Source organism: Balaenoptera borealis (genome assembly GCF_965194805.1).
Source record: "Balaenoptera borealis genome assembly, chromosome: 4".
NCBI classification, from domain to species: Eukaryota; Metazoa; Chordata; class Mammalia; order Artiodactyla; family Balaenopteridae; genus Balaenoptera; species Balaenoptera borealis.
Genome location: NC_138861.1, coordinates 34,988,199 through 35,015,344, shown reverse-complemented (window position 1 = coordinate 35,015,344; position 27,146 = coordinate 34,988,199). Strand labels below are relative to the sequence as shown.

The 27,146-nt window shown below is 38.2% G+C and overlaps 1 protein-coding gene across 1 annotated transcript; it reads left to right on the top strand.

Moving 5' to 3' along the window:
* On the top strand, positions 1–27,146 carry GYPA (glycophorin A (MNS blood group)). Its single transcript, XM_082390033.1, has 6 exons — positions 1–62; positions 3,354–3,419; positions 18,194–18,289; positions 20,266–20,304; positions 22,083–22,168; positions 23,643–27,146. Exons 1-6 carry the CDS (start codon positions 26–28, stop codon positions 23,709–23,711), a joined length of 393 nt encoding a protein of 130 aa, XP_082246159.1. The 5' UTR covers positions 1–25; the 3' UTR covers positions 23,712–27,146.

The window sequence follows — 27,146 nt, the reverse complement described above, 5'->3', positions numbered from 1 at the left end:
TGGCAAGCGAGCTCATGATCTCAGGATGCAAGGGAAAATGATCTTTGTACTACTATTGTCAGGTAAGTGGAATTTTTTTTTCGCAGGGTGCTGTTATATGGGATATAGGATTATACCTGCAAAGATAAACTATCCCATTTTAGTCCTATCTGACTTAAACGAATACCTAAATGAGTAGTATCTCAGATCCCAGTCTGGAGGATGGATTCTTATTGGGACTCCGTGGAAGAAATGGCTCCAGGGGGCCCAGTAATTGTGAATCGATCACAGCACAGTTCCAGGATGAGAAACATGCTTCAATCTTAAGCCTAGCCAGAATTAAAAGAATTTTATCAAATACACTGAGAAGCATCTCTGTGTGAAGGAATGTGTTGCTTTACTGGCGTTTTCACGAGTTTAACTTCCAAGTTAGAAAGTCATTCGTGAAGGTGATAGTGGATATACGGTCTTCATATTTCAAAAAAGTCTTCCAAAAAATTATGATTTTCTCCTTCTCCTGCCAAAAATGTACAAGCCACAAGCATGAACCCTGAATCCATGGGGGAGTTATTTCTCACATTGTGGTCCATTACTGAGGTGTAAGGCGGAAAAAAACAAAAAAAAAGAAAGAACTCTCATTGGCTAAGGGGTTATGTGGTTTGGGGAGAAATCGAAATCCATTCATTAAAAAAAGAAATAACATAGGCGTATGATGAAGTGGTATCAAATTAGCATTACTTTTGGCCTCTTCCCGAGAGTGTTATGGTTAACGTCTTCTCAAATGGAGTGTTTATGTGCCAGAAATACTGGTGCCCGGCACATAGATAAGGAGCAGGCAATGGCTTGAAATGTGTTTAGCCCCTCAAACGTGGTTGTAATTCGAGTTACAGCAAAGCATCAAGGATCTACCGGGCGCTCTAGGAGATGCGGAAGGGATCCAGCACTTTCTAAGATACATCAGGGGATACAGTAGTGTCATGGTTAAAGCACGGGCATGAAAGACAGAACTAGCTTCAAACCTGGCTTCACATCTGAAAGCTGGGGAACATTAAGGCAAATTACTTACCCTCTCTTGGCTTCAGCATCCATGTCTGTAAAATGCAGACAATGTTGGTACCTGCCTCCTAGTAAGCGCCTAAGGACTAAACAAACTAATTACTGTAATGTCCTTACTTCAGTGCCTGGCACATAGTAAAGTAGTAGATAAGTATTTAGCTATGATAATAGTTATAAACTAGGAAACAAACCTGGGTATGGGATGGTGATTTCTGAGAAGTGACGGAGAATGGGAAAATTCCAGGAAAACAGAAGACTAACAAAGTTGCTCTAATTTTTTTAAGTGGCAAGGAATGAAAACATTTAGCTTGAAGAAAAGAAAACACATGGAAGGAATGTGGCAGAATATTTAAATATATTCAAACATTTGTAGAGCTCTTACACAGAAGAGACAAGAGGTATTCATTGAGTGGTTCCAGAGGGCAAAGTGGGGTTACTCAATCGAATCAGGCACATTACCCATTTGGGGGAGGGGAGGGGCAGAATATTTGGGAAGGATTCCTGGAAAAGAAAGAAATTCATTTTACAAGTACTCAAGCAGGTAGTGCAGTAAAGCCTTAAATGAGGCTTCATGAGGTCAGCTAGTTCAAGTGACTCCAAAGGCTGCCTTCGTCTCCAGGGCCAAGGCTGTCATCATCTTTGCATCTTCTGGAATCCTCCAAAGCAGGGATCCCCAACCAGCCCGTTAGGAACCGGACCGCACAGCAGGAGGTGAAAGGCGGGCGAGGGAGTGAAGCTTCATCTGTATTTACAGCCGCTCCCCATCACTCGCATCACTGCCTGAACCATCCCCCACCCCCACCCCCACCCCCTGGTCCATGGAAAAATGGTCTTCCACGAAACTGGTCCCTGGTGCCAAAAAGGTTGGCGACCGCTGCTCCAAAGAAACTCTCTTGATGTGATGACTTTATAGAATAATAGAAAGACGCTGGAAAAAATTTCTCCCTCTTATTCATTAGTTGAAGAGGAGAACATGAAAAGTGTGAGGAAATGGGGGGGAAAAAACTTATTTGCTTTCTCCAGTAATCTTAAGGGTAAAGCCAAAACTTCAAATTCTAAGAGTATCAGATATCATCCTCCCAGTGGAGGTAAGTTTTTTCGAAATGATTTGATTCCCAATCCCTGAATTCATTCACTCATTTGTTCATTCAGTAATTATGTGTCAGGTGACAAACACCGAGGCCACGGCAGGGAGATAAATGAGCCTCCAGAGTTGGAGTTCAGGGCGGGTGGGGGCAGATGGGGAGGGGGACACAGACGTTCAGCAGAACAAGTAAATTATTAAAAGAAGAAAAGACAGTGAAAAATAGCACACAGAGAATTAAACCAGGGAAGGTGATAAACGCAGTGCAGAAGGCTGATGTAGAGAAGAGGAGCAGGAAATTTTTCTCTGAGTTTGTGACATTTCTGATGAGAGCTGAACAATGAGAAGAGGCCAACCTTGCAAAATCTGGGGAAGGGCACCAGAGGTGGAGGGGACACGAAGGGCGAAAGTTCTAAGGCAGGAGAAGACATAGTGTGTTCGAGGAAAAGCCAAAGCTTTGGTTTGAAAATCGGGTCCTGATGTTAAGAAGCCCTTGGAGAGAGTTCTGTGTCCCTGGACCATGATTATCCATGTGCACCTTACCACACACGCCTGCAGACACACCATTAGAATGACTAAGCAAAGAAACAAGGCTTCTCCTTTTTCTTCAGTGATCCAAGAGGAGACCCTTTCTCTCCATTTAATTGTTACGGGAATGAGTTCTGAACTGGGTTTCAGGGACCACAGCACTCTAAATTTCTTAAAAGTCAAACCTGTGCTTCATTTATGCACCCTCCACACTGCTAGGCACATAGTAGGCACTCAATTAATAATAGTTGCAGAAATGACAAATGACCAGAATTTTGCTGCAGGTTAGTTTAACTGTGGAGAATCAATTGACCCCCATGGGCCTCAGTTTCCTCCTGCCTCTTAAATAAAACACAGACTAGATGGCATCTAAAATCCCTTTCATCTCTAAACTTCAGTGATACCTCAAAGGTCAGCCTGAGATGATCTGTTAGGCTAGCTACCAAATCTATAAATCTCTAGTTTGATGTGAAATTTTTAGAAAGAAATGAACACTCTCACTATGAACTCCTGGAGAAGGATTTCTAAGAGGGGGAAGAGGAGACAGTATCTCAAAATTGACTTACACTGATTTTAAATTGGGAAGTTGAATTTAACATTCTTGTGATGAATTTCTTTTTACTTTGGTCCCTAGAGGATGACTGAAAACATCTATGAACCTATTGGGGAAGCACATTTTAAATAATTTTCTCAAATGTCTTTATAGGTTATATTTTTACTAAAGCTGTCGCCACAACTACTCCAGGAATAAATGTTACAACTACACCATCAGGTAAGTTACCAACAAAAGCAGACGGGCAATAGATTTCCAGCCATTATTATCATATCTATATATTTAATACATACCTGTGTGGTTTTCTGTGATAAATGAACTAAATTAAAACTAAAGCAGCAATACTGAAAAGAAATATTCCAGGGTTATCTCTGGGTGTTGGGATTGGTTGTCATTTTTTTCTGCTTTTTCATACTTTTTAAATTCTCTGTGAAAAGAATCATAAAATATAATTAGGAAAAGTTTTAAAAAGCTTTTTAAATTAAACTGAACACACACAATCTTTGCTTTCTAAGATGTCTCTATCATTAAGCAATGCTGACAAACATTAACAGAGGAAAACCTAGACACCAGCTATTCATTTCATCGTGCTTATTACTACTCAAATAAACTTGGTTGTGATGTATACTGAAATTGATTTCAGGGATCTGACAGACAAAAGAGCAAAAATTGACAGTAAACGTATGAGATAACCCATGGTTACTATTTTCCCATTTTCTGTTTTTTTTTAAATTAAAATATAGTTGATTTACAGTATTATATTAGTTTCAAGTGTACAACATAGTGATTCAATATTTTTATAGATTATACTCCATTTAAATCTATTATAAAATATTGACTATATTCCCTGTGCTGTACAATATATTCTTGTAGCTTATTTATTTTATACATAGTAGTTTGTACCTCTTAATTCCCTACCTCTATTTTGCCCCTACCCCCTTCCCTCTCCCCACTGGTAACCACTAGTTTGTTGTCTATATCTGTGACTCTATTTCTGTTTTGTTATAGTCATTCGTTTTATTTTTTAGATTCCACATTATAAGTGATAACATACAATATTTGTCCTTCTCTGATTTATTTCACAAGTATAATACCTTTTAGGTCCATCCATGTTGTTGCAAATGGCAGAGTTTCATTCTTTTTTATGACTGAGTAATATTCCTGTGTCTGTGTGTGTGTGTACTGCTTCTTCTTTACCAATTCATCTGTGATGGACACTTAGGTTGCCTCCATGTCTTGACTATTGTAAATAGTGCTGCTATGAACATTGGGGTTCATATATTTTTTGAAATTAGTGTTTTCATTTTCTTTCCATATATACCCAGGAGTGGAATTGCCGGATCATATGGTGGTTCTATTTTTAGTTTTTGGAGAATCTCCATACTATTTTCCATAATGGCTGCACCAATTTACATTCCCACCAGCAGTGTACAAGGGTTCCTTTTTCTCCACATCCTTGCCAACATTTTGTTATTTGTAGATTTTTTGATGATAGCCATTCTGACAGGTGTGAGGTGATATTTCATTGTGGTTTTGATTTGCATTTCTCTGATGTTTAGCAATGTTGAGCATCTTTTCATGTGCCTGTTGTCCATATGTATGTCTTCTTTGGAAAAGGTCCATTTTCTGTTTTTTACAGGGCTTGTTTCTGTTATGATACAATAACTCATCTCCAAGCCCCCAGCTGCCACACTTTAGTAGCTAAGAGTATCTGGAAAGTGGCAGCATATAGAACCTTAGGATGCTTTATTCACTGAGAGACTTCTACCACATCTTGGGAGTCACACAGTGTTCTGACCCATGTCTGTTTCAGAAAAGTAAATGACTCCAAAAACACTGCAAGCCCCAAGTCACAAAACATTGTACATTCTTCCTTCAGTCCCCAAGCACCATACCAACCCCCAGTACAAAATGCAGGAGGAGAGTTCTGGCCTCAGCTTGTGTACAGCCTTATCTCCCTTGATATTTTAGATCTTTCCCCTTTTAATGGTCTTGGCACCCTTGCTGAAAATCAATTATCACAAATATATGAGTTTATTTCTAGACTCTCAATTCTATTCCATTGATCCTTAGAGCAGTGCCACACTGTTTTGATTACTGTTGCTTTGTAGTAAGTTTGGAAATTGTGAAATGTAAGTCATCCATCTTTGTACTTTTTCAAGATGATTTTGGCAATTTGGGGTCCCTAGCAATTCCATATGAATTTTAAGATCAGTTTTTCTGTTTTTGTAAACATTTATATAAATATATATGTATATATTTAACTCATTTATCTTAGTCAATAACTCCATATGATAGACAATTATTATCCCAATTTCATAAATTATGAACAAAGGCACAGAGTGATTAAATCAGCTGCCCAAGGTCTCAGCCAGTAGTTAGTGAAATTAGTTTGAACCCAGGCATTCAGGGTCTAGAGTCTGTGCATTTAATCCATATATGATATTGCCTTATTTGTCATACACATTGATGTTCCGAGCTTGGCCCTTCCTTACTCTTGTGGCATTGTCACTCAGTGTTCTGCTCGTGCTTTCACTAAAATGAAGCCTATAATGAAGGCTGGTAGTCTGTCTTCTCCTTTTGGTGCAGCTAATGAACCCTAATTTTATGACTATGATGTTAACCTTCTACTCCTTTTTATCTGGACTAGATAACTTTTTATCTAGGGCTTTCCCTTTGATATTGCCACTTATTTCTCTGTCATGATGATATTTAAAAATTGAAAGGAAAGGAAATAAACCCAAAGCACAAAATGTGAACATAGTGCATCTGTTGAAGGCAACTGGGAAGATGGATCATGGCAATGACATTGCGCCTTACCAGTAGAAACATGGCACAAATTTGCCTCTTGGTACCCTCCCTGTTCTGTCAGGTACAGATCTCAAAATATCTTGTCAAGCAATTCAGCAATGTCACTTCAGAATGAATATATGGGTATATGGGAACATGTGATAAAGTTTATCCTCATTGATTTATTACCAAAAGAAGTACACATCAATCACTTGTGATTGCAAGGCAGATAATTTTCAGATTCTCTCAATGTTTTTCTTTTTTGCTTCCTTGACTTATCACACTTGGAGAAAACTGTAATATTTTCTCACTGCTATTGTAATTCTGCCAATTTCTTCTTTTGCTTTATATTTCGTTTTGCTCTGTTTTTGAGCATATGAAAACGTTATAGGTTTTTGAGCAGATAATGGTTTGATCAGTTTATATTTATTTAAGAATCATTGTGCAATGTATCCTTTAACAATATAAAAAAAATTTTTAATTAATTAATTAATTTATTTATTTTTGGCTGTGTTGGGTCTTTGTTGCTGTGTGCGGGCTTTCTCTAGTTTCAGCGAGCGGGGACTACACTTCGTTGCGGTGTGCAGGCTTCTCACTGCAGTGGCTTCTCTTGTTGTGGAGCTCGAGTTCTAGGCGCATGGACTTCAGTAGTTGCAGGGCACGGGCTCTAGAGCGCAGGCTCAGTAGTTGTGGCGCACGGGCTTAGTTGCTCCGCAGCATGTGGGATCTTCCTGGACCAGCGCTCGAACCCTGTGTCCCCTGCATTGGCAGGCGGATTCTTAACCACTGCACCACCAGGGAAGCCCTAACAATATAAATTAATTCTCTGTCTTTTTATTGTTTTTGCCTTTAATTTTACTTTGTCTAATATTAAAATGGTGATTTCTGGTTTTATTTATTTTTATTTTTCTAATATACCTTTGCATTTTTATTTACATTTCACATTCTTTTGTTTTATTTGTATTCCTTGTGATCTAGTGTATATTTACTGGGGTTTTTGTTTTTTGTTTTTTGTTTTCTTGTCTATCTTGACTCAGTCTAAAGGTTGTTGTCTTTTAATACAGAAATTTAATCCATATGTGTTTATGAATTCACAACTGACTTTTAGTATCTTTTTTTGTTATTTTTACTCCATATTTTCTTTATTAAATGTTTTTCTTATTTCTGATCTTTTGATACACATTCTATGGTGTATTTGTCCATAACCTTTTATATGTTTTGAAGGTATCCATCCTACCTTCAAATCATCCCATTGGCTAACTTTATGCTTTTGAAAGCATTCGCTCCTCTCAGAACCCCCAAACCATTTTAATGGTGCAGCACACATAGAAACTCTAACTGCTTTTACAGACCTTATATAAGCCGGATAAGGCTGCTAGAGTATGAAGCTAACTGGTCAATAGCTCGTGGGCGCCTTAAGTGGATTTCAATTGTGACAAGGGCTATTGATTCCCTTAGCCCCTCTGGAGGCCAGGTATTCAGATAGGATATAGCCAGGTGTATCAATCAACAAGACATATTCAAGGACGATTAACACATAGTGAATGTACATTGCAACTCATTGTACACAGAGACAAACACATAAACATATATATGTATGAAACAAACTTTCACAAAATCATAACTGTCCTTACAATGTGTGATGCACTTTCATGTACTCTCTTCTATTTTATACAATTTAATTTTTTTAATGCCAGTGGCAAATGAGTAAACTGATTTCATGGCCCCTTATAGCAGGAATTCACTATCTTGACTACATGTTGGAATCATTTGAGGGACTCTAAAAAGTATTGATGACTGAGTTCCACATCCAGAGATTCCAAATACACTAATGCCGGGCCAACAAACTATAGCCCATGAGCCAAATCCAACCCACCACCTGCATTTGTATAGCCTGAAAATTAAGAATGATTTTTACATTCTTAAGTGCTTTAAAAAACCAAAAGAATATTTTGTGACATGTGGATATTATATGAATTTTAAATTTGAGTGTCCATAAATAATTACTGGAACACAGCTGTACTCACTCATTTATACATTGGCTGATATATTGTCGGTGGCTGCTTTTGCCCTGTAAAAACAGAATTATAGAGCTGTAACACAGACTGACCTGCAAAGCCTAAAATGTTTTTTCTTTACCCCTTTACAGAAAAAAGTTTACCAACTCTTGCACTAAGGGATCCCAATCTGAAATTTGAAAACTCAGTTTTAGGCTGAGGATTCTCCAGCTGAGTGCCTGTGGAGTTCCTTGGGGAAGCTCCCAGGTGGCTGTGGACATGGGGTATGAGGTTCCAGGCCTGGAACCCAGGTTTCCACCAGAGCCATTCCACTTTGTCTGTTTCACACACTGAGGAACTTACCCTTGGGAAGTGCATTACAGTGAAATCAAATGTCGGGGAGATGGGGTTTCCTAAGACAAAACCCCAAGAAATACCATCATTTAATATGGAAAACTGTGAATGTTATTCTTTCTCAAGCAAATCAGGCTAATATCCAATCATTTTATGAATCTGTGCAACACAAGGTAAGGGTGACATAAGAACCTTTGAAAATGTAAGAAAAGATCTTAAAGATTAAGAAAATGAAGTTTCTACGTGTTTATCTAGACTGGGACAATGGTTCTTGCTGCAGGCAACACATTAGACTCCAATGTCTGGGTACCACAGATGATTCTAATATGCAGTCAAGAGTGAGGATACTGATCTAATCTCTACTGTTCCTATTCATGGCTGTCCAGCCAGTGACAGGAAGTTTCGGTGGCGTGAGAACTTTGGGGTAAAGTTTTCATTTTTAATTAGAATTTTTCTCATCCAGTCTAACTTCCTTTAACCCCTAACCTAATATGTATAGGGAGTTTAGCTACAGAAATGCCAATATCTTAAAATAAAGCTGACGCCTCTAAAGTATGTGAAATCTCCTTCAGTTCTGAGGATTTATGATAAGCAAGAGTAACTGGGCTGGAAGACACTTCGCTGGAAAAAGTGAGATTTCAGTTAACAAATTGTTACCAACCAGAAACATCTGGCCTTCCGTAACCTGGATCCGACACGACAGGTCACTCTGTCACTGTATGTTAGAGGAATAACCCTCCTACCCTCAGCTTCTGCACAAGGTGAATTATTATTTTTGCATCTTTTCAGTTAACCCTGATTTGCTGCAAGGGAAGGCTTGCTTGAGAGTTAGTTGCCTAATTTGGTGAGAATTTCACCTTCTCTTAACGAAACTTATTTGGTGTCCTCATTCTTTTTATTTTTCATAGATTAGGGTAGACCTTGGCAGACAGTTCTGCAGTCAAGTAGACAGGAATTCAAACTCCAGCTCCACCATTTATCAGCTGCATGATCTTAGGCTAATAATTAGATGATGTTTCTGATCTTTGTTTTTCTCCTCTACACATAATGATTAATATATAATAACATGCTCTCAGGTAATTGTTTTGAAGAGAGAATGCCTATTATGTAGCAAATATATGTGTTGATTATAAATATTACTATCTCAGACATATGAATGTCTATGATTTTGGAATAATGAAGTACCTTAGAGGACATCTGTTCCTTCACTCTCATATTAGAAACGAGACACTGAGGCCCAAAAAAGTTCAGTGACTTACTCAGATCCCCAACCAATTGGTGGCAAAGCCAGGACCAGAATCCTGATCTCCTTTTGCCCTGGAATGATGAACAGAAATATCCCTTGCTTTCTATCTATCCAGGCTGAAGAATGCACAATGGCTGGGATTATGGGCTGGTTTTTCTCTCTCTTATTTGCTGGCTCAGTAATAGTTTGGAGCATTGAGGGTAACCAGAAGCTGGGCGGGACAGAAACAGGCTATAAAGTTCAAGGTTCCATGGGGGAAACCGTTGTCCTCCTAAGCCATAGCAGCTCCAAGGCAGACTCAGGGAGAAGCTGTTCTCCACCAAGTTCAGGAAGGCAGAGGTGCGACCCATTGGCTGCTGGGAACTGCCAAAGCAGGCCACTCTGCAGGTGAGCAGAAACTGGGTCATTGCTTTTGACATCTGGCCCACTAATTTCACCAGTGGACATGCTGTGTCCTTCTTTAAGAGCTATTAACCAGAGAATGCACAAAATTTTGAGGGCTATTCAAAACACTAAGCTCAAATGTTATCCCTTCAACCACTTTATCCTTTAGAAAGTTCAATTTTTCTAAATTGTAACTGGCTTACTTTGGCTTACTAAAACCTTTCCAAAACAGAAAAATGAATAACAAGAGACAAGAGGGACATCTAACTATATTATCACAAGTTGACCCAAATTGAGTTTGTCAATCCTTTGGTTCAAGGGCAAAACTGAGTATTTCTTTTAAAATATTGCTTCGTGGCAATAGCCTTCTCCAAACATCTTTTGGAATAGGCAAGAGCTCTGTTTGTACGTTCCTTCTGTAGAAAACAAAGAAGCCTGGCAGAAGGACATTGAGTTGGAAGCCAGCAGATGTGAGTTTTTTCCCCAGTTTTACCACAAATGAGCTGGGCAGAACTTCCACAAATACATTATCTATCAGTTTTCATGGTCATCACAATGCCAGAAAACTGTAGCACTTAGGAAATTTCCTTTTCTGACTTGGAAACTATTGAAGGCATTTCATAGGTGGGGTGTAGCCTTGTAAGAGTTTGCTTTTGTGAGATAAGACTTCTATCAACTGCAAGTCGGGAGGGAACCAAGCTAAAACCAACAGCTGCGTAAGATGACTTTATCACATCCTGACAGGAGCTCGCCGGCTGGAAGTTTGGGCAGAGAGCAAAACTGGAGGGTGTTTGTCCAACGTTGCATTTTACCTTCTTTCTGATGACATTCCATGTGAGCAAGTTCAGCTGTTTGGGAGAGCCGTGTGGTTTAGTGGCTGGAGCCCAGAGCAGAGTGCCGGGAGACACGACCTCCGTTCCCAACTGTGTCCCTAACCCACAAGTCACCCCACCTCCTCCACACACTAGGAACAGTGTCAGGGGCCCTGTCATGTCCCTCCTGCAACACCCAGACACGGTTTTCATGACCAACCGTGAGGTCAGAGCAGTGAGGATAAGAGACAAAAGAGGTGAATGTTCCAGAACAATTCCGACGTCATGCAACTATGAGATGACACCACCGTGCAAATTTGGAATGTTTAATATTCTGGGTGGTATATTCATTCACTCACTCCTTCCTTCCTAAATCTAAAATAAAGTGATTCCATTCAAGTCGCTAATACGTACTTTGTGCAAAGTACCAAAGCAAACGCCATCTCAGTACCTGGAGAATGAAAAAATTGTTTTTAACTAGGAGATTGAGGCCCTGCTAAACCTACCCTTCTATTCCATTTTGCGCTAATTCGCCACTTGAACATTAAACTATTGTCAGTCTGAGAGGTTTGCCAACCTTGGCCTGCTAGCTGCCCCCGAGCCGCCACATAAATGCACCTTGTACTCTTTCTTTCTCCGTATTTTAGCCCACGTTATTTCTTTACCTTAATTCCTCCTCCTCCACATTTCTACCGAATACTCTACCCATCCTTCAAGCTTCAGCCAGTGATACATTGCAAGTAGGCACGGGGCAAGAACTTCAGAGTACGTTTTCAGAGCTCAGTGCAGCTAAGGAAATGTGCAGTGATGGCCCAAGACCCATCTGTTCCTGGGTGGCCAGATGCTGGAACGTCTTCCATGATACCACAAGGTAAATATGCTTCTCTTGGGGAAAGAGGGGGAATTTTTCAGGTATAGTCTGGATGTGTTCCTGCAAAAGAAGTAAAGGGATTAAGGAAAAGACTCTCAGGTCAGTATTGCTAGAGCAGAAAACAGTTTTTCTTAGTGGCTATAGCAAGAGGACACTGAGGGCTAAGAGATATAATGGAAGTAGTACAATATATTGGTGTGAAAAAATCATCAAGATGAAGACTACGTGATTATTATAACAGTTCTGGCCCTTAGAATGTCTGGAAGTCTTAAGGACTTTAGTTGCCTTTTTTTGTGTGTACAATGCACCCCGATGTTCACCAGCTAATATGCTAAAACATCAAAGAAATCTTGCTGGCAAGATCTCAACCAGGCAGAGATCTGGAAAGTGGGAATATTATAGGAAAGCAGCAGACTTTGTTCTCAGTTTTGTTCCTTACCTGTTGTGTTAAACTGAGCTAATCATTTAATTTTCAAATTTCTTATCTATAAAGTAAGGAAGTTGGATTAAATGATCCAAGAGACTTTGTAAGGTAAAATGTAAAAGTACATTCTGAATTAATTAGGACAATATTTAAATTGACCTTTATTCAGCGAACAAGGCAGACATTGAAAGCTGATTTAGCAACAGAAATGGAGGGACCTAGAGCACAAGAGAAAAAGAAGCAGGAAAGAAGCCCTTCCTGTAATCCAGCCTCTATGAGGTTCAGGCAAACCGTGTCTGTTGCTTAGTGGTTACAAATTTCCTTGGAATCTTTCTACCTAGTTGGCCCAACTGAAGATTAGGTTGTAAAAAGCCCTGTTTAAAATCTGCTTATTCGTAGAAAGTTTGCAACTTTGCATGACTAAATATATCCCCGGTTACCTATTAGCCAATTAGGGCCTTAGGAACCTGGGGGAGTCAGATAAATGAGAGCTCTATTGCTATCGATGTAGCACTAGAACATTCTTGGTGGTTGTTGGAGATATGTTTTATGGGATTTGGGGTTCCTTCTCTTGAATTTTGAAAGCAGCTCAAGCATCTGAGGATGTATAAAGAGATATTTCTTTTGTTTCTCCTAAGTGACATTTTCCAATCAGGGGCTGGTTTATTTAATTTGAGGTGATGGATAAAATTCTTTAAATTGTTCCTTGTGAATCTATGTTAGAATAAAATTTAATTAAAAGTTTGTCTGTGTGATCAGAGCCCGTGTTCTTTCAAGCTGACACTGATTGTGGACTCTGGACTTTGAGGTCTCTGAGCCCTTCTCGTACCACTAACCAAGCACAGGTATTCGTATCGAAACACTTATAAGGTTATCTATTTTTTTCAGAAAATGGAAGAATAACTATGACAAAGGTCATCTCACAGATCAGCTACAGAAATTAGATTGTTAAGGCAATGATGTTAAAAAACATTTTTTATCAAGTTCTTCTTAGGTCATTTATTTACTGACTGCAAGTTAGTATTTATTTATTTACTGTGCTGGTGGTTTTAGGTGACTTTGGTAAGAAATTGTATCAGAGAAACTAAACCTGGAGAATTAAAGCAGCTATTTCTAAGAACATACATGGACAATTTCAGCCTCAAATCCATTTGGCCACCAATCAGTTTTTATAGCACGTGACACTCACCAGTGGAACTTGGATAAAGCATGTGCAATTTTTGGAAATTGCCTCAAGGACTTTGTTCCTCTCAACAACTTGTTGCCTTCAATGTTAGATATTCCTGAGTTCTGACTACAATTTAGAGGCTTGGGACTTCAGCCTCTGCTTCTTCAGAACAAAATTTCCACCAAATGGTCCTTCCCCTTGAGGAGCAGCTGGTAGAGAAGAAAGAAGCCTATCTCTTTGCTAGAGGGTTAAAATTGTTTTGCTAAAGTTCAAAACTAATTTTAATGATCTCTCTCTCCTTAAGCATTTTCTCATTTTGATAGCAAAAATGTTACAGACTTTGATTATCCCTAGCAAATTCTGTTTTCCCCTTCTCTCACTTTGTTTAAAATTAGAAGCATGAAAGTGCCAGTTTTAAGAGACATGAGATCCTACTGTTAGGTCTTTGTCATATTCTTTTTTTGCTGTAATTTTCTGTCCCTTTAAGCCCTTAATCTACAGGCCTTCTCCACCAAAGGCAATGCCAACAAGTGATAAGGACCCTCTGTAAGGAGGAGTGCCCTGCTTTCAAAAGGACTGCATATCCACTATTGAACACAAGATGGGATCCTCTTCTGAAGAGTTCTGGGCATGGTTTTTTTGTTTGTTTTTCCCACATCATCCTTCATGCCATGGATGGAGATCTTCCCCAAATGAAAGTTTGGTTCAAACCCTTCATCATCTTTCCAACTGCCTTGGCCCATGGAAATTCCATGCCATGGCCCACAACAAATGGCACTTCACTGCCTTCACTGCTTCTCACACCATATGCTGTAGCCACATAGATTCTTGTAGTTCCTCCAAACTGCCAGGATGTCTCAAGGGCCAGGGCATCGCGGACCCTGCTGACTCTGTACCTAAATGTCCACATGGTTGGCCGGGTGAAACCCTAGACTTCGTTCAAGGTGGGTTCAGAAAACCCCTCCATGAGGTCTTTCCACCTCCTCCTTTTTCAGATAGAACTGACCACTGTCTCCTGTGCCCTCACTTCACCATCCCCTAAAATACTTCATTACACTTAGATTAAAATTTTATCTCTCTTGACTAAGCCGGAATTTCCTTGACGGAAAGACCATGAATTATTTATTAATTCATTGTATTCCTAGTACAAAAGAGACATGCCTACACACTCTTGTAAATAAACGAACAAGTGAATAAATACCCAAGGTGCCTAGGAACCATTGTCGGCTGAAAAAAATGCACAACCTAAAAGTTGAGAATTATGCCTTATTGGGCGGAATTTCTGAGGACTTAAGCCCAGAAGACAGCCTTTCAGGTCGCCCTGAGGGACTGCTCCGAAAAGGTAAAGGAAGAGCCAAGATATGTAGGAGTTTTACAATAAAAACCAAGTAGTCGGAGTATCAAAAGATTACTGTTAATTAAAGAAAACCAGACACCTCAAGTTAATAAATTTAGTGCTTTTCCATGTGTGGGAAGATGCAAGAGTCAGGGCTTGTTGAAATCATTCCTTTGATCTGTACCTTAACTGTCTAGGGCCAGTAGCCCGCTTTTCTCCATCCTGAATCCCCTCAGGGTGCACAATCTGGGGCAGCTGCAGTGGCTGACGGCTTGATGGCTGTAATATCCTTTGTTAACTGATATGGCAGGCGACTTTCTTCATCCACACCATCAAGGCCTATAGAACACATCTGGATTCTAACAGTCTATCGTAAGATTTCATTGAGCTTTACCACACCATGCCAAGCACTGGGAACTTTGTGGAGTTTTTAGTCTAAATCTAAGTAGGGGAGATCAGAGAAGATCTCCCAATATTATGCAACAACCTAAATGGGAAAACAGTTTGAAAAAGAATAGATACATGTATATGTATAACTGAATCACTTTGCTGTACACATGAAACTACCACAACATTGTTAATCAACTATACTCCAATATAAAATTAAAAGTTTTAAAAAAAGAGAAAGAAAGAAAATGGCCTTGAACTGGGACCTGAAAAGCAGATAACTAGGCAAGTTAGGGCCACGAGAGGATATTTCAGGCAAAGGGAAGAATAGGCACAAAGGTCTGGGCATGGAGAAGAGTATGGCTCATTTAAGGAAGCAAGAGATGTCCAGCATGGCTGGACCACAAGAGGTAATTGGAATGGCAAGCAATGAGGATGGGGAGATGGGGGGGCTGGGTCATGCAGGGTCTTGAGGGTGTTCACAAACAGGAGGGGGCACTGTCCCAGAGACAGAACACACCTCCCTAACTAACCCCTGCAAATCCTGACTCAGACAGTCAGGAAGCCTGGAGGAGGGCCATCTTTGCACTCAGTCAAAACTCCTAGATGGCTTCAGTTAAACTTTTAACTTTTTAACTCATTTACCACTTAAAAACTTTAAATTTGGTATGGTTTTGCTTTTTCACTTCTGGATTTCTTTTCTTCTAGTTGTAAAATTGTGTGTGATTGAAATATCAAAAATATTTTGTTGGTCTTCTGTAGATGCAGGTTTCCACTATCCTTACACTCATTCTGTGCATGCCACTTTGCCATGTGACTTGTTTAATTCATTGTTATGTTCATTTTAGATGCAATCTGGAAACTCACTTATGTGTTTCTTTGTAAGAAATTGGCCAAACAATACATTGCTGTATGTCAATTATATCTCAATAAAACTGGAAGAAAAAATTTTAAACCAGAAAAGAAACTGGCCAAACATTTACAATTGTTAGTATTTCACTGAATACCTATTATGTACAGAGCCCTGTTCTAGTGCTGAGGAATTCAAAATGTGCCAGCCCTGGGATCTAGGAGCCCACTAACTGAAAGATGTAACACTAAAGTAAAGGAGATGTAACACTAACTAAGAGAGATAGATGATTTTTGTTCATTACGTATCCTTTTTTATAATTTTTACATACTTTCATTGATTCTTAATGAAAATATTTCTTTCCATAATTTTAATCTGAGTATTTTATGAAACCTCAAGATTCCTATCATCTGGTTATTATTTAAAAACACTTGTTCTTAACAGATACACACTACTATATACAAAATAGATGAACAACAAGGACCTACTGTATAGCACAGGCAGCTATATTCAATATCTTGTAATAACCTATAATGGAAAAGAATCTGAAAAAGAATAGATATATGGGTATATGTGTAACTGAATTCCTTTGCTGTATACTTACAACATTTAAAATCAAGTACACAACAATTTAAAAAACACTCTTCTTCTTATATTATCTTTTACACCATCATCCCTGAATGTTGAAGGATAACTTAGAGATACAAGTTATTTGTCACACCATTTGTCTAATTTGTGTGGCAATTGTTTACATACAAGTAATGAATCAAGCAGTATGACAAGTCAAGGAACAAGGTGAAAATAGGATTTATAGGAGAGGAGAAAATATTTCAGACAGTTTAGGTTCTTGTCTGAACAATTTGAGGGTGAACTGAGTAGCTGGCAGCTGGTAGAAAGAGGCAGGTCTTGGAAATCTGTCTTTCAGTAGACTGAGCAGAAGTGCCAAAGGCATTTTCAGTTCTTTGTGGATTCTCCAGGAAACCTTGAGCACTTAGCTGAGAAGCTAGGGTGATGCTGTCCTGAGAAGTGTCTGCAGGGGTCCTTCCACCCCCATACCATCATACTTGGGTACCAGTTCCCTCACTAAAATGTCTCAGAAGAATGAGCGGAGATACCTCTGCAGAGTTTAGTGCACTGATGTTTATCTCAGAATGGTATTAACTCTCATAAGAGTAAAAATAATGTGAATGTTCAAAGTCAGAGATTCATAAGTAAACTACAGTATTCATACAATGGAATACTATGCAGCCATTAAAAATCTTGTAATAGAAGAGTATTCAAAATATAGGGCATATGTTCATGGTATATATGTTTTAAATGCTATTTACATATTTAAACACAATTATTCCATATTTAGATGCAATAGCTAAAAGTTCAGATGATTATATACCAAGATGTTTAAAGTATCTGTCTCTCGGTGGTGGAATGATAGAAGACTTTTGTATTTTTCTTTGCCCTTTCTTGTATTTCCCAACTTTAATTTATTCAATCTATATTGATTTTACAATAAAAAATCTTATTTAATTAATAAAACTTCATAAAAGAATTTATAAATTTATAAAACTTATTTTAAAATAAATGGATAATTGCTTAATTATAAAAACCAATTTATTATGTATTCAATGAGATCTTAAAAGGTACATGAGAATACATGTTCTGTACTTATATTTGTGTGCATGTATGTTTGGGGTAAAGAATAACCATGACCTAGAATTCATTACATCACTTGGTCATCTGGATCCTTAGCCAGTAATCTTAGATCGGAGCCAGCATTTCCTACAATTCTATTAGAGCTCGGAAATTCTACTTTTGAAAGAGAGAATGGATGGAGAACCTTAGAAGTGACTCATCCTCTATCAAGCTAGAAGAAAACTAAATTTAATAGTGTCTTTGTTTTAGTTTTTACTGGGGAAATAGGATTGTACTGGGAAGATGGAGGCATGGGGCAGAACTTCGGTCTTTGTATAATTGCCATGAGTCTCCATCTTTCTTTAACATGGACAGTTTTCCAAAGTTAGGTAAAATGGTATGCAAACGCAGCTTCAAGTCGCCCCCCTTATAAGAACAATAATAATAGCCAACCTGAATGTAACGTTCATTACATGCCAAGTACTGTACTAACTGATGTGTGTGTGAATACACACACGTATGTATTTAACTAACTTAGTCCTCACACTGTCATTCTGAGGCAGGTATTATCATTTTACAGGTGAGGAAATCAAGGCTCACTTTCCTACTCTGTAAGGACCTGTGATGTACAAATTCTGGAGCTGCCACTGGGAGAGATGTGGGATAAATCTGTCTTTTGTGATGCACTCTCTGGTCCACTCATCACCTCATTCTTGATTCCTTTCTCAATTTCTCTTTTGTACAGCTTCGTTTTCCACCAACGGCTCAACATCAACCGCTCCTAGTGGTCCAAAGACAACGCCACCTAGTAGGCCTGTACCTACTACAATAAAGGAAGAAGGTTTGTTCATATTTTAAAACAGTTGCTCTGGAGTCATAGTTATGGTGCAACTCTATTTAATGGGACCTACCACTGTGGGGAAACTGTGACAAAGACTGAGAAATGGAAGCAAAGGTGACAGAGTCCCTCCCACAGAGGAATTCTCACTTCTGGAATGTCACACTGAAAAAATACTGTAGGTTAAAAAAATTAAAACAATCTAGCAAAACACATAAACAACGAATGTGACCATGAAATAGTGGTCCAGATAAAAGGGATCCAGTAGTGCAGTGGTGAGGGGGGCTTGGGGTTAAACCCAGCTGGACTCAGCCAAGGGCTTGGCCCTGTCCCAGGTGCTGACCCTCAGTGAGTTGAACCCTGAGTTCCCCAAAGGGCCTCTGTCTTCTTAATTTCAAAATGGGGCTCATTATACTTATCTCACAGTGTTCTCTAAGGATTAAATTAAAAAATGTGTGTAAAATTGCTTGACTCAGAGCCTGACACATCATAAGCGCCCAGTAAAATAGAAGCCATCTGGGTGCTGAGATAAGAACGGTCAGGTGGCATTCACTCTCTCTCTGGTTATTTTTCTAGGGAGAAGAAGATGACTTTACAAGAGCAGGTTGAAAGTAGAAGGGGAGAGGGTCTTTTGTGGGTGGGGTTTAGGCAGGGTCCTCTGGATTTAAAACAAAGCCTCAAAGAAGACTTAGCGTGGCTACCGGATCATTAGCTAATAGAAACATTGAAAAAATACACTGAGATAAATGGAAGCAGTGGATTTTGAGAAGGACAGAGAGCAAGAGAGGAAAATTAGGCTGAGTGCTTGGAACTAATTATTAGGCTTCTGGGCCCAATTAAATAATCTAATTTTCAAAGTGATTGCAGTCTGAAGCCAACATTTTAGTGTCAAACCAGAAAGCACTGATGGGCCAACTCCAGACACACATAGTGCTACATGCCTTGAATCCTATAAATAATGAATGGCATGGTGGGTGGGGCACTGTACTAAGTGTTTTCATGCATTAGCTGGTCTTATCCTCATAGGAACTCAAAGAGATGGGTATTATAATCTTCATTTGCCAAGACAATACTGAAGCACAGAGAAACTAAGTAACTCATCAAGGCCACACAATGAGTAAGAGGCATACAGATGACTGAAACCCTATCTGTTTTATTCCAGAGCTCATACACCAGCCACAACTATCCACTGCCACAAAGATAGAGAAGACAAGCCCAGTTAACCTTTATGCATAAGTGCTAAAGAATGACCACATATAACCAAGTCCTTGATTTGTATGTCATACAACATAGTGTGATATGTTATTGGTAATATTTAAATTCAAGAAAATTATGTGGCTACAGTAGTAAGGCAGCTTCTTGACATGAAATGACATTTGGAGACAGCAGAAAAAGAAATATTAGTTGTGGACTGATAAGGAGGAGGTTAACTCTAGTGGAGCCTTAAAGCAACCGTATTAGAAACTTCTACAGAAAGGGAATCCAGTGGGACTGCTGGCAAAAACTTAGCTGAGACACAGTAAGGGTTTGGATCCTCATGGTGGCTGTGGCATAAATCTGGAAAATTGAGAGCAACGTGGCCTCTTTTGGGGTTGGACTGATGTCCATGCCGGATGATGGCTTAATATGTCTCCTTTCCGATCACCGTTTTTACGTTTTTTAAAAATGCACTGCTTCCTGTGGAAGTCCACGGATGGTTCTTCCAGTACTTTTTCATACCCATCCCTTTAGTTCATGAGATGGTTTACTAATTTCTGATTCATGAAAACTTGTTGGGTAGTTGAAAGTAGGTATTGGAATTACTAATGTTAAGACTGGCATTGCCTCATACATTTTACTAGCTCACTGCTGAAAGTTGAACATTAGCTCTCTAAGCACAGTTAAGAAAAAGAAATCCACTAGACAGTCTGACTCCAAAATGGTATTTTTAAAACATGCCTTATGTTTTCTAACTTTATTTTGAAACGTTGTCCTTTTAGCCACAAGGCAAAGATATCCACACAATTTCTCACAGCCAGGTATGTTAATATTTGAAGTGGAATGATGATCATTCCATTTTAAATTTTGTTTTGCTAGTTTTAAATGCCTATGAAAATAGAAGCGTCAATTTTATTTTTTATGTTTATTTTCTTTCTTTTTTTGCTGTTTTTTTAAATTGAAGTATAGTTGCTGTACAATATTATATAAGTTACAGGTGTACTACGTAGTGATTCACAATTTTTAAAAGTCATACTCCATTTATAGTTATTGTAAAATATTGGCTATATTCCCTGTGCTGTACAGTATTTCCTGGTAGCTTATTTTATACATGATAGTTTGTACCTCTTACTCTCCTACCCCAATATTGACCGTCCTCCTTCCTTCTCCCCACTGGTAACCACTAGTTTATTTTAAAAACAAGAGAGTATATGTTATTGACTTTAGTCACACAAAATTGTAAAGGCAAACAAAATATGCTCTTTTCAAAATTAAAATAAGCATCTGTAATTTCCTTAAACATTTTGGAAACAGCAATACATAATTTGATCATCATTTTTCTTTTAAGTTAGATATTTTTTAGCTTTCTAAGTAACTATGGGTACTTGAGAAAAGTTTAAGAGCTTATAAAACAATGGAACTTCTCCCCTCCCTACTATAAAGAAAGCAAGCAGCTTAAAAATCATCTACTTAATTGGCACCAATCCAGAATAAATACAGACCATTCGTGTCTCCATCCGGATTCGTTCTGGGCCCTGTGCTACCAATTTGTAGCTATCTTCCCAATCCTCTCTATCTGGGGACTGTCGCTTCCCCACTTACGTGCTGCTGTCGCTTTGGCTCTGGTTCATTTATGTGCTTATTTACTATTCTGCATCTCTAGGCCTCCCTTCCCACTTGGCCTGTGTCCATACTTCACACCAGAAAAATGGATTGTATAACTGAGTCACTATCTCATAAATTAAAGCTAAGTGGAGAAGAAGGCTGGACAATACCAGCGACAGGAAAAGCTACTTTTACTTTTTTACCAGTAATAAGGCTTTTAAATATAAACTAGCCAAATAAATATGCTCTTTTCCCTGAATGTCTTGCCCTCAGTTCTATTTACTTCATTTGGAAGCACTGCAAATATGCCGTGAATATGTGAGAGTACCTCTAAATTAAATTCTGTTTCACTCCCAATGTGTAAAAGATTTGAAAAAGATTTTTAGTGATTTTATTATAGACTACACATAAGGATACTGTGGAGGAAACAGAGGCTTAGAATATAGGTGAGCTGGATAGTAGTTACCAGTCTACTTCTAACTAGTTATCTCACCTAGTATAACTTGAACTCATTAGACTTCTTTTCCTTTTATAACGTGATTATACCAGTTTCCTTCCAAATTTTTGATTCTATGTTCTGTCCAATACTCTTTTATACATTAAGACGTTATTTTCTCCCGTATCATTGAAACTATGAAAAAGTCTGTGGTTTTTCCCTTATTGGGTAGAAGGTCCACATAACTCTTACCCGTAATTATACCTCTGAGGTCCTGTAAACTCCACTGGACTTGGAGTTGAAACCCCTGGGTCTTGGTACTGTCATTAGTTGTGTGATCTTGGACAAAAGATTTTACCACTCAAAGTCCCAGTTTCCCACGTGGTTACTGTGAAAAACCTAATTTTTGAAAAAATAAAATATACATAAAAGTTTATTAATGTACTTTCTATAAAAAAGACAAAGTGATATTACCCTGATTTTACCTGCTTTACTTTTCAATTGCTATGTCATTTACTTCACACTTTTGTAATTTGCTGCTTTATTTTTCTCTCATAGTAATAACAGTCATTATTTTTTCTGTGATGGCTGTTATCATTGGAATTATCCTAATAAGTGCTAAGCTTATTGGCCTGCTGATAAAGGTGAGGACTCAGTTTTTAATTTTGCTGTAAATGCTGGTGTAAATAGCTCTAGGAGGGTTTAGTCCTTTGCGTTCAACTAAACTCAAAGAGAAACAAAACTGGGTAAAACTCATCTTTTTCAACCGGACACATAGAAGTCACTGCATTACTCTAACAGAATTTTTTTTTTTTTTTGCACTTGCCCTATAAAGAAACCCCAAATATAAATCTATCCCCCTTTTCCAATGAAAGATCCTCCAAAGTTTTTGTCTAACTTGATTTAATACATTTTGATGGATATGGATGAAATAGTCAAATTTCTAATTATAGTATCTAGTTTAATTTGTGTATGAAAAATATTTAAAATAACATGATATATTTAGGCATGTTTAAAACGTTTGCTTTTTTTTATTCTCATATTTCTTGAGACAGATTTTTCAAACTCCACCTATGAATTTTCCAGCATTAGTGATTTTTTTTTTCACCCCTAAAGTTAATTTTGAGTCTGTATGACAGATTCCAAAGCACACAACCTTTACTGTAACTTTCTTTATAAGACAGTTGGGACACAACATTCTTGTGTGTGATTATAATGCTAGTAATTGGAACTATAATCATAGATCATTAAGTCCCTAGTCACAAAAGAATGGTACAATTGAGTTCTTATTCACACTCTATTTTTTACCTCTCTTTGTGATCTCCATACTATAAACACTATATATTCTTTTAAAAAGGCTTGTTTAGATAGATAACAATATTGCAATGGCAGGGCTATAACAAGATTGACAGTAAATCTACATAAAGTTCCTTTACCCTTTTCTTTTTTAACTATTTTTATTAGGTGATTTTGATAATCATCCAAATCTATGATTGATTAGCATTACTCCATGTCAACGTATCTTCTCTAAATAAAAGTAAAGTAATTGAGAGTATCTACTCTAATATGAGAGATTTTGTAACGACTTGAGTGGGAGATGACCCCTCGTTTGCAGTTTAAATGTTGGGGAAAAAGTCATCTCCTTGGGTTTGGGCATAGATGGCAAACTTAAACTTAGTTGTCTTCTCTCTTGGTTGATGATCTAAAATCTGAAAAAGTCAATGACATACTTAGTTGGCAAAATTCAGAGAAAATCTTCTATATGGATATAGAAGAACTGGGTCATGGTTAATATGACTAAAAGAACTTATCTCTTTTTTAAAAATTTCCATTTCGGCTTTTCATTACAGCAGGGAAATATGACAGAGCCAACGTTTGGGGTAATAATTCACCTGTAGAAATAACAAATACTATTTAGAAATACAAATTTAAATCAAAGTTTGTAAATATCTACAAAATAACGACTTCTCCCGCAAAAGAACTCTGCAAAGTGAAGTTTAATCAAAAGAAAACAAACTTTAGCCAAAAAATATATATTTTTAATCTGAGGTATTTTTTTTTATTGTGTCTAAGTTTATAAAACTGTGGTATTAACATTCTTCTGGTTTTTATTCATAGAGAAATCCAACTCTTGGAACAAGCGATCCTTTAACTTCTGTAAAAATAGGAGAAACAGGTTGGTGCTAATATTTTCATTGCCTTTTGCATTCTTGAAAGGGAAGTAAATTAATGACTTACTTCTTTCTGAGTTGGGAAGGGTGCACCCAATTAGGAGTCATTTATATTCTATTTTATCAATGCCTCCTCTGTAAAAATTTCTTTTGTGAATGTTTATCTGCAGCATAATGAAATTCTCCCTTAGGCATAATGCATCTTTAAAAAAGAAAAAAGTAAAACAAATACGATAAGTAAAGTAAAAACCAAGTTATTTTGTGTACTTCTTATTTTCCAAACTGCAAAGTTGTGTATAGGAGACCTTCCAGCGGGTATAGTTTAATAGTCCTGTATCTGGAGCCAGACCTGGATTTGAATACATACTCCAACACTTATCAGCTGTGTAACCCTGAGCCAGCTATTCATGTGGAGATAATGATAGTGAATGTGGAGATAATTTGACATGGACATGATGATGGCATTCATCTCATAGAGTTTCATGAGGATTAAATGAACCAGCACAAGTACAGCACCTAGAACAGTGCTTGGCCATAGTAAGTACCTGGTAGCTATTATAAATATTGCAGGCTCCATTTCCAAATGACTTCTGCACAAATGGCCAGTCACTTGGCTCTGTTCTCATTTCCACTCCCAGGTGCGAAGGGGTACACAAACATGGGGAAAATAGCGGGTGTATCTTGCTCACCCAGAATAATATTGACTCACCCAGTGTCTTCCAAAAAGAGCACTCATGCCGACCTTAAAAAGTGTGAGATTTTTACATTTAAAGACATCCAGATATTAGTACACTCTTGCAGAAAAGAAAAAAAAGTAAACTCTAACAATTCTGGAGCACCCATACCAGCATGAGAGCAATTCATAAGAGCTATGTAGTAGTTGCTGCCTCTGCTATGTGTTTAAGTACCTAGCCAATTTTATTAAATATGGCCTGTTGTATAAGCTCACTAATTGAGTATATAGTTCTATTAAAATTTGCCTCAGACATAAATCCAAGTGACATCTATTTGGGGAGATGTCCACCAAGAACAAGTCTCTGTGGAATGGGCTTTAAATGCTCAAGCAAAAGGGAACTGATTCTGCCTTCTACAAAATCGATTGAAGTTTTTCCCATAATTAACAAGGGCTGTAAATTTCTAGATTCCAGTTTTAACCCTAGACCTAGCACCTATCTTCAAAGGACTTGCTAGGACTTTGGGGTCACAAAAAATAGAGAGTTTTAAACTTCTACCCCCAGCCACATAACCTGTATGCAGAACTAGCCTCATCACATTATCTTATAGCTTCTTAAAGCTTAATGATGATCGTTATACAATTGTTTAGTCCTAGGAAATTCATGCTCGGTAGGCTGAATGGCCTACATGTAATTCTCAGCTAACAGGATTAATAAAACCCAATCTGCAGATACTTAAAACAACAAAAGTTTTGAGTCATGTACCAGATTCACTTCACTTACTAAGGTTACTTCGTTATAGGACTTGCAGCTAGAACAAATAGGCATTAAGTATTTATTTTATCTACATTCTGCATTGTTTCAAAAAAATGTTTTGAAGCTGTTTTTAAAATGGAGAATTTACCAGTCAAAACCTTTTTTGTTGTTGTTACCTAAATTTCTATATGCTTTTAACTACTGATTTATTTTGGTGACAAATTTAGTGTTTAGTGTTTTGTCTGCTTTTTTTTTTTTTTTTTCCATACAATCTTGAGCCTCTCTGTGGAATAGCCCACAAAAGTTTGAGACAATTTAATCCATCAAAGTGCATTAATATATCCTTGTTAGTCATTTAACACATGCTTACTGTGGGCTGGGCACCGCACTCTCATTAGATATACAAATAGGAATCTCTGTCCTCTAGAAGCTGAGAATCTAGTTGGGGAAACAGACTGTGGTCATTGTAGGCAACAAATTTTAAGATAGCAGAGGCGTTAGCATCTAAAAAAGACCGGGGCAGGTAGCAAAGGCTTCTGGAAATGAAATTACCAGAGGGCAGTCTTAGGGGACAGAGAGACATTTCTGGGGGAAAGTCAGTTCTAAGCAAAAGGGGAGCTTGAGCAAAAGCATGAAAGAAGACAGGATATGGTGTAGTCAAGGAATTGGGTGCATTTCCACATTAGCAAGATTAATGCCTCAGGTCGCCATTCATTTCTCAAATATTTGTAAAGGCAGTGGGAAGTCAGATGAATCAGATTTTAGGCTCAATTCATTTCCCCATATTTGTGCAAATGAAGTTATTAAATGTGTCTTAGTAAGTTATGGAAATTGTTACTGGAGAGTAGGTTCTTGTCTCATCGCAGAAAGAATTCAGATACGAGACACGGAGGTCAAGAAAATAAAGTGAGGATTTATTAAGCGATAGTATGCTATCAAGGGGAGAGCGGGCAGACTCAGGTGAGTAGCTGCCCTGAATTCCTTTAGCAAGCCGGTTATATGGGGTGCAAAAATGAATGGGCAGAATATTCACTGGGGAGGGAAAAGTTTGGAGTTGTATTTCCTGACTTTCATCCCAGCTCCACCTTTCCAAGGAGAGGAGAGATTTTTGTCCTTATTTAGCCTTGATCAGAAGTGTCACAGCATCGGTGCATGATGGCAACTTTTTATCTGCAAGGCTAATTTTATTGTAATGAGGGCAAAATAAGCAAAAGGTTACATTTGGACACTGGAGATTCCTGACTTTTCCCACCTTTCTTTGTCTGCCTCCTGGACACTTGTTACCACAAAATGTGTGGTTTCCTGTCAGTCCTGGGGGTTTTTGTCTGCCCAAAGACCCCCTTGTTTACAAGCTGTATGGTTTCCTGCCATTTGGCCTGTGCTTCCCTTTCTCTTCTCTTATCTAGCTACCTGTCTGCTCTAACAAAATAGGTTATAAAATCTGATCCCCACACCTCACAGGAAATTTTGGGAAACACATAAGATTCCAAAAAAATGCTTTAGCCCTATTTTTGTAGAATACTGCTCTAAAGTAACTTACAAGTCAAAGGCAATAAGAGATTAGAGTGATCGTACCATCTCAATGAGAACTAGAGATGTTAGGGTATAAAGAATGAATTGCTTTAACCTCCTTGAACTTGCACACGATTAATGGTTGGTGGGAAATGAGAATAAGTGAATCTGAGTTAGCTGCCCACAGTGGCGGCCACATGTGACCCCTGCCAGCCCATTTCTTATGGGAGAATTTTGAGCTGCACAGTTCTTATAATTCCCCAATAGAAGAAAACTGTGAAGAATGCTCTGCTTCCATAACAGCAAAAGTTCGTCCCATCCCTTTCACACAGTCTCCGGAAGTAACATAAATCCAACCTACCAGCCAAGAAAGTTGGAATGTCAGATTTGGTGCAGGAGATCAGCCCTTCTTTCACATGCTAGAATCAGAAAGGAATTTAGCAGTGAGTTTCTGTACAGACTTGCCCTTGCTTATGTCTAAGAAAAAAAAAATTATTCCTAAAAGAGAT